At 38.8% G+C, this 9,067-nt stretch overlaps 1 protein-coding gene across 1 annotated transcript; it reads right to left on the bottom strand.

Moving 5' to 3' along the window:
* Positions 1–173: 173 nt before the first annotated feature.
* Positions 174–8,116, bottom strand: LOC146496674 (tumor necrosis factor alpha-induced protein 2-like). Its single transcript, XM_085142757.1, has 12 exons — positions 7,885–8,116; positions 7,317–7,400; positions 6,573–7,218; positions 6,204–6,315; positions 5,867–5,989; positions 4,382–4,476; positions 4,174–4,266; positions 3,948–4,071; positions 3,732–3,851; positions 3,482–3,637; positions 2,777–2,898; positions 174–1,720 (listed from the first exon to the last, which is right to left on the bottom strand). The coding sequence occupies exons 2-12, from the start codon at positions 7,345–7,347 to the stop codon at positions 1,570–1,572; spliced, it is 1,773 nt and encodes a 590-aa protein (XP_084998883.1). The 5' UTR covers positions 7,348–7,400; positions 7,885–8,116; the 3' UTR covers positions 174–1,569.
* Positions 8,117–9,067: the final 951 nt, after the last annotated feature.

The following is a 9,067-nucleotide window of genomic DNA, read 5'->3' as shown; positions in this document are numbered from 1 at the left end:
CAGCCCGTTCCTGTTGGTGGAAAAATGCACCATGTCGACCAATCAAAAAATGATATGGCAACATGACATTTGGTTGTTTAGGGAAGTTTTAGGAGTGACGGCGAGAGAGAGCGAGCGAGAGAGAGAGCGAGAGAGAGAGAGAGCGAGTTTGGAGATGTGAGAGATTTGTGACGTTTTGCGTGTTTGGAGTGTGTAGTTAATGTGTTGTCTTGTGTAGTTAGTGTGTAGTGTTGTGGATAGTTTTGTGTTGTGTGTCAGAACAATGAGGCGACTGCTGTCTCCAGGTAGAAACAGGAGTGATTCACCTGCTGCTGTCAGGCCTGCAGGTATCAGGCTGTGATGTTCTCCTTTATGGTGGACAGAAATTATTGTTTGGAGTGGCACAAATAATTTGTGTGGCATCTTATTGAATGCAGAACAGCTGATTGTTATATAAATAGTTTGAAGTGGTTATTTAAAAAGGGGCAAAAGGTAAATGGCTGCAAACAGCTTTGTTGTTTGCAAAACTTGTGCATAGGATTTTAAAATTGACAATTTATATTTGCATTTAAAGTTATGAAATATGATTCATTAAACATGTTTGTGGTTGTTACATTAAAAATATAACTTTCTACTCAGATTTTATGTTTTTTGTTTGATTTTACATCAATTGTGTTAATACAGTATATCAAAATGAAAACATAACTGTAAATTCAGACACATGAGGTTGTGCTGAAAAGGATGAAACCAAACAAGGCAAATAAACTGTTTTTAAAGGTGAAATGTAGAGGAAACATCAAAAGTAGTTAAAAATGGCCAATTACACCCTGGACCCCAGAGGGTTAAACTTTTTTTTTAAAGTAACGCAATAGTTGCTTTTGAAGTAATTAATTACTTTTAGAATATTCTAACTCAGTTACTCAGTTACTTTTTTTGAAGTAACTAGTAACTATAATTAATTACTTTTTCAAAGCAACTTGTCCAACACTGCTTATTATAGACATCAACTGTAACTTCATTCCCTGTCTGTTGCAGTACTATTGCTGTTTTTTCCACATACTATAAACCCTACAGTCACTTTACATGTGGATCATCTACTAAACAAAGTAAACAGTAAAAAAAATTGAGCAGGTTTTTGCACATTTATTAAAAAAACTCAACTTACATCTATTTATGTACATGAGACATGTATAATTCTCTGTAATACAATATGGCATGAAATACAACTTTGTAGTTTTTAAACAAAACCACATATAATAGAACAACACTGACCTGTTTGTAAGTGTGCAAAAACAGACAATTGCATACTTATTTACAGTTTATATGAAATGCACAAAAATTGCCAGCATGAATGTGACATCTAGCTTATGTATACAGTAACATACAGTGACTACAGCGAGCATTCACCATCACAGAGTCTGCGTATAATCGGGATTTCAGTCTAAGTAACATCTGAACCAAGGTTTTCCCATGGCATTCACTCTGTATGTCTTTACAGAGATAGACTGTAACACAATATAATACACAATAATATTACTGCTGTGCAACCAAACTCTCAGTCAGTGATACTCTAAGAAGCAAATGTGCGGCTCATCTCACTTTAACTTTGGAGAAAAACTTCCGGGTTCCAGGATCAGCACGGCTCTCCTTCAGTGTGTCCAACAGAGTGGTTTTGACGATTTTCCTGTCGGCTTTGGAGAGGTTTGTCTTGAGTTTGAGCAGAGCTGAAACATGTTTTTCACTGTTGGTGACAGAAAGAAGAAAGGGTTAAAAAAAGTGATGATTTTCTTGTGAAAGCTGCCACATTTGATATAGAAAAGAAAAAAATATAAAGAAATGAGTTTGAGCATTTTTTTCAGCTAAATATAATCTGCAATGTTTTATTTCACTTTCGACATAAGAATAACAGAAAAAGTTATATCTTCACTGATCCCGTCAAGACTTGTGTTTCATTGCCATGTTATGTCTTTTTCTGTGTGTAGCCAGTTTTCTGCCCCTGACACACATCCTTCCTACAAACACTAACAGCTGTCATTAGCACATCACCACACCTCTTTGAATTGCTGAGAAGAGGGGAGATGGAAAATGTGACTCAGTCCACCTCTGTTGGAAATGTGACAATAGATGGAGCTCTTACTGAAATGGATCCGTGCCTCAAATGCATGTGACTCTCCGAATATGAACTCGTTTTACCAAATAACTCTTCCATAAAACTCTTATTCAGCATAAACATATATGAGTACTATCAAGAGCAGTGTTTAAGCCTCCTGGTTCCCTTCCTCCTTTTTCTTTAAGGTTAGAAATAAAACCAAAACTAGACAGTTTGATTTTCCGGTGGAAGAAATCTTTCATTTAACTCTAATTAACAGCATTATTGACTTCATCTACACACAGCTGCTGCTGGTTCTCTCATGCCAACATGTTTTATTTAGTTCTCTGTTTCAGTGCACTATCAGTGAAACTGGTAATGTAAAATAGAAAGGCAGCACATCTACTTTTAGCTCATGTTAGTTCCATGAATGTAGCTCATCCTACTCACAAGATATATCTGATACCAATTAAGATGTTTCGCTCCGTCTACTTCCTGTTTTCCCTCAGCTCTCTCTGAAAAGCACGATTGTTTATCCTGACCTAATGTCTCACAAACCTCTCATCATAATATAGTTCTTTATACACTTCTTCAGTTGTTTATGATACACCAGGTCCCCAAAAATGACAGCACATTACATTTGTGTGAGTTATACTCTGTATGTTTTTGTATTAAAGTAAATAATGTCTGAGTCATTTCAAAAGTTACCTGATGTCGGGATAAGCAGATCCCAGTGAAACGATTTGCATCTGTATGGCAGGAATATCTTGGAGTTTTAGCACTTCTGCAATGTTGGTCAGGATTTCCTTTAACCAGTCTTGTGTGGATCCCTGTGAAGACAAATCAGTGACGTCAGTTTAGTCTGCAAGTTTCCTCAGACTGTAATCAACATAGCTGAAATAATGATGTTTTTCCTTCAGGAGCTATTGCACTGGAACTTCCAGCTAGCTGGGCAGTAAATGTGAATCTAAATTATTTCAGTTAAACAGACTGGAATTTTGCTCCAATTCTTACCCAAAATCTTGTACTGCAAGTGGCAAAGGATCTTGTTCCATTTAATAATATTGTAATCCCTGTCTCATAATTGTAACTCCTTGTCCTCTCACCATTCCAGATCCAATATCTATTGACAAATGTCTTTTTTCTATTTCTTACTAATTTTTCTTTTTCTTCACTTCATTTTGAAAGTAAAACCAAAGTAAGAGGATAAATTTCAAAACTTTAATATAGTTTTGAAATTTATTTATTTATTTATTTTTTTAATGGTTTTTAAAATGGTTCTTTTATTATTGTTAGTTGAATTTGTGACTAAGGTTGTTTCACCCTGTCAAACAATGTTATGCTGATCAGTGTTTGTGCTTGATTGAGTTTATTTGTGTCTCAGCTAAAGTGTGCAGTGAAGGTAAGTCTCACCATTCTGGCAAACAGCTCGTGCAGTCTCTCTGCATTTTCTTTCACAGTCATGTAAGCCTTCTGCTGACGATCCTTGTCCTTCAGTTTGACCTCTCCTTTTAGGAGCCTCCAGACATATTCTACTGTCATTTCCTGCTGAAGCCAACCAATCAGCTCCTGAATTAAAGTAACAAGATCATATTTTAGTCCATTGATTTAAAAGTTGGTAATAATGGCTTCATAGCAAAGTTTCACGCTGTCATGTTTCTACCTGATGACAGGATTGAGTCGAACCCTGAAGTTCTTGAAGCTCGTCTTCAGTGCTATTCAGCAGCTTCTCAAATGTGTTCTTCTTCAGCCAGTCACTGGTTCCCACCTTCTGGTAGTGTGGCTGTGTGAGGAACAAATGTAAGGCATTTTGTTGATCTCCAAAGATGATAGCAGAAATTAAGAAAAACTGCCTTTAAATCTGTTGTAAAGAACTTACCTTGAGGCTCTTGTGCACAGGAGTTAATAAATAAGTGTGGGCAGACTGTTTCATCTCAGTCAGGACCTGCAAACAGTTTTCCCGCACATCCTCTGGGAACAGATCGTGCTTCACAAGGAAGTCCCTTTAGACAGACCACACAGGACACATCAGCTCACAGTGACGTATTCGCCTGTTATGATGAAGTTAAAATCTGAATTTCCATCTAACTGGATCAGAAACAAACCTGAACTGTTTGACACAGCTGAGGTTTGCCTTTATGAAAGCTTTGCTGTGTGGTTTGTTCTGCCTTATGATGTCTTTGTGAAATTTTTGATACCTGCAGAAGATTAAAAACAGTTTTCACTTTTATTATCTTGTTATTACCAAACATAAAACTAAAATGTATTTTCAAATGACAATAATTAAAAGACAGCCTTGTGAAGCCTTGTTACCTCTGCATGAAGTCTGTCAGGTTGGATGTTATTTCCTGGGCCTTGTGTCGGTCTCTTACAGTTATATGTGCTGATGTCACGATGCCGTTGATCAACTGAAGACAAATTGATTGACAAATCAGTGGCAGTTTTAAGTACTCAAAGCACTTTACACAGCAATGCACTTCCATCATTTTCAGATCCAGTTAAAGTAACAATGTTATGTAATTTTTTCACCACAACAATTTTTATTGCACAGTTCTGACATAGCAATGTATCCAAAGCCTCTCATCATGGTCAACAATTAGAAGTCAACAAATGCATGACTCACCAGAGATGGGCAGTAATGCGTGCTACTGTAATCTGATTACTTTTTTCAAGTAACGAGTAAAGTAAGGGATTACTATTGCAAAAAAGGTAATTAGATTACTGTTACTTTCCCGTAAGCATGCTGCGTTACTGCGTTACTAAAACCATGATTTTTTGTGAGCGTCGCATGACAATGACGTAAGCGAGCGCCACGATTGTGGCAACAGCTGTGTGCAGATCAAGAATGGATAATTGTCACTGTCGCTACCCGATCCATAACGGAAACCCGATCGGTACCCACATGCACAAATCTTACGTCACTTCCTCTCTTTGCCAACATTGCGACAGTTAATGTATTTGAGTGACACGGTTAGCGCCCAGTTAGCTCATAGCATTTCTCAACAGCTGATTTAGTGATAGTCGAGTGTGTTTATGCTTTTCTGTGTAGAGAGGATTGTCGGAATAGTGAGGATGATGTCCGCTATCTCTGTCAATTGTCAGTAAACACTTAATCTGGCTGATGAATCTTCACGTGACATATTACTAAGTCAGTATTATTAAATCTGTAATTAGGCGCCATTCTTATTTTACAGCGCTGTTGTTCAATTGGGGGACGCACTCTGTTGAGGAGAAAAGCATGAATTTGTTTATATACGGATTATACATTGTTTAAATGTCCCGGGCTGTCAAAAATGAGGCAGAGCTGTTGAGAAATGCTATGAGCTAACTGGGCGTCACTCAAATATATTAAATGTCGCAATGTTGGCAAAGAGAGGAAGTGACATAAGATCTGAGCATACGCGGTACCGATCGGGTTTCCGGTACGGAGAAAAAAAAAGAGACTTTTTCATTTGATTACATTTTGTATGATGGATTAGGCAGAAAGTAGAATTGGGCTGAAAGATCTATCGCTTTATCACCTATTCAGGTTGTAAATCATGTTTTTAAAAAGTAACTAAGTAACTAATTACTTTTGAAAATAAGTAATCAGTAAAGTAAAAGGATTACTTTTTGGGGGAAGTAATCAGTAATTACTTACTGATTACTTTTTTCAAGTAACTTGACCAACACTGTGACTCACTATAAGAATCCTTGAAGTTGGCCACCACAAGTGACGCCTTTCAATTTATATTAATACATTTTCATAAAAGCATTGATTTCAGCCTCTTTAACGTTATGTTGTTGCAGCAACTCTACCTGGATGACATCATAGGCCACAGGACTGGTGTAGCAACCATCATCTCTTCTCGGCTCCTTTCCTTGATCCCACTCTTTCTTTGCTTCATCCAATACTCGGCCAATATATTTCATCAGGTCGCTCTAAACACACAACAACACACAGCTGCCACTATTAAACCGCTTTCATGTGTAAAGATTTAATTACTGACAGTAATAATTACATCTGCAATATTATGTCTAAAAAAACATCCACCAAAATCAGCAACTCTTTGACGCTTGACTTGCACATCTCACTTTAAGCCCTGCATTGACCATACTGATTAACTGGATACATGTCTTAGATACACTGTGTTACCTGTTGTTTGCTGAGGTACTGCTCCTCCAGAGGTTTCAGTAACTCGTCAGGAAGCAGGTTTCCCAGCGCTTCAGTATTGATATTACTGGCCAGCTCAGGTTTTTCAAGGATTCTGATACACAGAGCAGATAACACATGAGTTTCTATAAACACCCCAAGTTGTGTTTAGTCTACAAAGATGCCATTTTATTTAGCACATTAAGAAAACAAGTAATTAGCCGTTACATTTGTATTATTATTCACTATCTATCTGTAATTGTTCAGGTATTTATTCTTCAAGAAACAATGAAGGACCTCACACTGACAGATATCATCTTGTTTAGGCACAGAAAGATGCTGCTTCAAACAATAATTGAACTGGTGGCTTACCCTGGATAAAACTCCTTCACCCATCGCAGGAGGAAGCTGCAGTCCTTGTCATCCAGAACAAAGTCTGCAATCTTTTTGAGTCTTGCCTTGAAAGTTTGATGGTACTCTCTTGCATAAAAGTTACAGATGTCCATCTCTGGTGGGTAGCAGTTCTTCACCTCCTCCACCACCCACTGCAGGTCCTCCTTCAGCTGCCTGCCCATGGACTGGACGTCTGCTCGGATAGGCGACTGGTTCACCTGGCCACCAGTGGGGCTCGATGGGTTCTCCAAACGACTGTACACTAATTCATGAAGCACTTTGTCATGGTGCTCCTTCCACTTCTTGGGCCTCCAGGCTGGTGGCGTCCCGCATTTTTGTCCCCACAGCTGGTCCTGCTCTTCCTCAAGGTTGATGGCTTTCACTGCAGATGTCAAAGCAGACACCTCTTCCTCACTGCTGAGAGAAAGACTCTGCTGCACCATCTGCTCTAAACGCTTGTCAAGTGCTTTATGGTCTGCAGAAAGCTTTTCTACTGCTTCCTCGTGAGCTTTAATTGCATCAGCCTTGGTTATCTCTCCAAACAGATGTTTCTCCCTCTCGATCAGTTGTTGAGCGGCTTCAAACAGGTATTGTCTTTCAAGGTATACCTCAAAAGTAGGATTCACTGGTGGACAAAAGCAAAGATCAATAATTTTCAATCAGTTCACATTTCTCCTAAAACAGGGTGTTTATTACTTCTGGAAGAAATGGAGATGGTTATGCCTGTTGTGGATGAACCCGACCAGGTCCGCATTCTTCTCCAGGTAGTAAAAAGTGACCAATAGACCAAGAAAGGTGCTGACAAACCTGCAATTAAAAAAACAACAACAGTTTCTCTGTCTTAATATAATTTTTTTCTATGATTGCCATAAACTAAACATTTTAGCCTTGTGCACATCATGACTGTGAAATAACAAAAAAATAGATTAAACCATAAATCTGCAATACAGGCATTACTATTTTTTTTAATTTTCTATAAATAAATACAATGATTTCCGCTTTATAAATCAATTATTACCAGCACTGTAACTTAACTACTTGATAACACAATAACAAAAAAACTGCAATGTTTCATGCACGAAAGAAGACAAAAAAACACTTTTTACAGAAGAACACATTTAAAAATGAGACATAAACAACATCAGCCCTAACACAACAAAGAGAACTACTGAAATCATCCAATCTAATTACAACAATACACCAAAGTAAGTCTGTAAAAAGTATTTTTGTGGCCAAACAAACTATCCACATTATATATAAATATATAAAAAATCATTCAGATTCTACTCACATAAGCTTCACAGTCACTGCTTTGAAAGTAACTGCAGCTGCTGTGAGCTTTTATGCCTCATGAGACAAACTCCTCCTGCTCGGGCGATGTAGGGAAATTTCAGAGAGACCCACAGAGCCACACATGCAATCCCTCCCCTTCCAAAGCACACAGTCACACACACACACACACACACACACACACACACACACACACACACACACACACACACACACAGAAAGCAGTGCTGTTTTTAGCATTAGGACAGAGGGCTGCAGTCTACACAGATACACCCAGACCTCTCGCCCCTGCTCTTCCAGTACAGGGCACTGAGCTGTTCCCGGGCCATCCAGGAGAACCTCTCCAGTGTGATGGGGGTTTTCATGCAAGATAATTTCTCAGACATATCAGATGTAGAGGATTCCTTACTAGTTCGATAAGCGAACCTCTTAAAAGGAGAATTTTTACAATTAACATATCATTATTTAGGACCCAAAATGCGGCAGCTCTGGTGCAAGTGAGTTTATTTAACCAAAAGTGGATACAACAGGGATGGCGAGGGTGAACCTGAAACCAAGAAAACCTAAACTGGGAAAAACTAACAGAAACTAACCAGAAATCGATATGTGATCGTGGCTCAAGAGTTGAGAGTTCGCCTTGTAATCGGAAGGTTGCCGGTTCGAGTGTGTGTGTGTGTGTGTGTGTGTGTGTGTGTGTGTTTGGACAGTCTCGGTCGTTGTGTCCTTGGGCAAGACACTTCACCCGTTGCCTACTGGTGGTGGTCAGAGGGCCCGGTGGCGCCAGTGTCCGGCAGCCTCGCCTCTGTCAGTGCGCCCCAGGGTGGCTGTGGCTACAATGTAGCTGCCATCACCAGTGTGTGAATGTGTGTGTGACAGGTTGTGTAAAGTGCTTTGGGGTAGGGACTAGAAAAGCGCTATACAAATACAGGCCATTTTTACCATATAATAGAATGACACTAACCTGTCTGTAAGTGTGTAAAAACACACACTTGCATACTTATTTACAAACATGCATTTTACAAGAAATGCAAAAAAATTACCAGCATGAATGTGACATCTAGCTTATGCATACAGTAACATACAGTGACTACAGCGAGCATTCACCATCACAGAGTCTGCGTATAATCGGGATTTCAGTCTAAGTAACATCTGAAGGTTTTTCCATGACATTCCCTCTGTATGTC

This window comes from Neolamprologus multifasciatus, chromosome 19, assembly GCF_963576455.1.
Source record: "Neolamprologus multifasciatus chromosome 19, fNeoMul1.2, whole genome shotgun sequence".
Lineage (NCBI taxonomy): Eukaryota > Metazoa > Chordata > Actinopteri > Cichliformes > Cichlidae > Neolamprologus > Neolamprologus multifasciatus.
The sequence above is the reverse complement of the archived record's forward strand: the minus strand, read 5'-3'. Positions and strand labels throughout refer to the sequence as shown.

What these genes read in the sequence shown, in the direction of transcription:
- LOC146496674 (XM_085142757.1), bottom strand. Translation starts at nt 7,347, where the DNA reads ATGCGGACCTGGTCGGGTTCATCCACAACAG. An exon ending in GTGAAGGAGTTTTATCCAGG is followed by an intron (nt 6,316 to 6,572) that starts GTAAGCCACCAG and finishes TCTGTGTATCAG; the next exon opens with AATCCTTGAAAAACCTGAGC. An exon ending in AGCTGTGTCAAACAGTTCAG is followed by an intron (nt 4,072 to 4,173) that starts GTTTGTTTCTGA and finishes GTCTGTCTAAAG; the next exon opens with GGACTTCCTTGTGAAGCACG.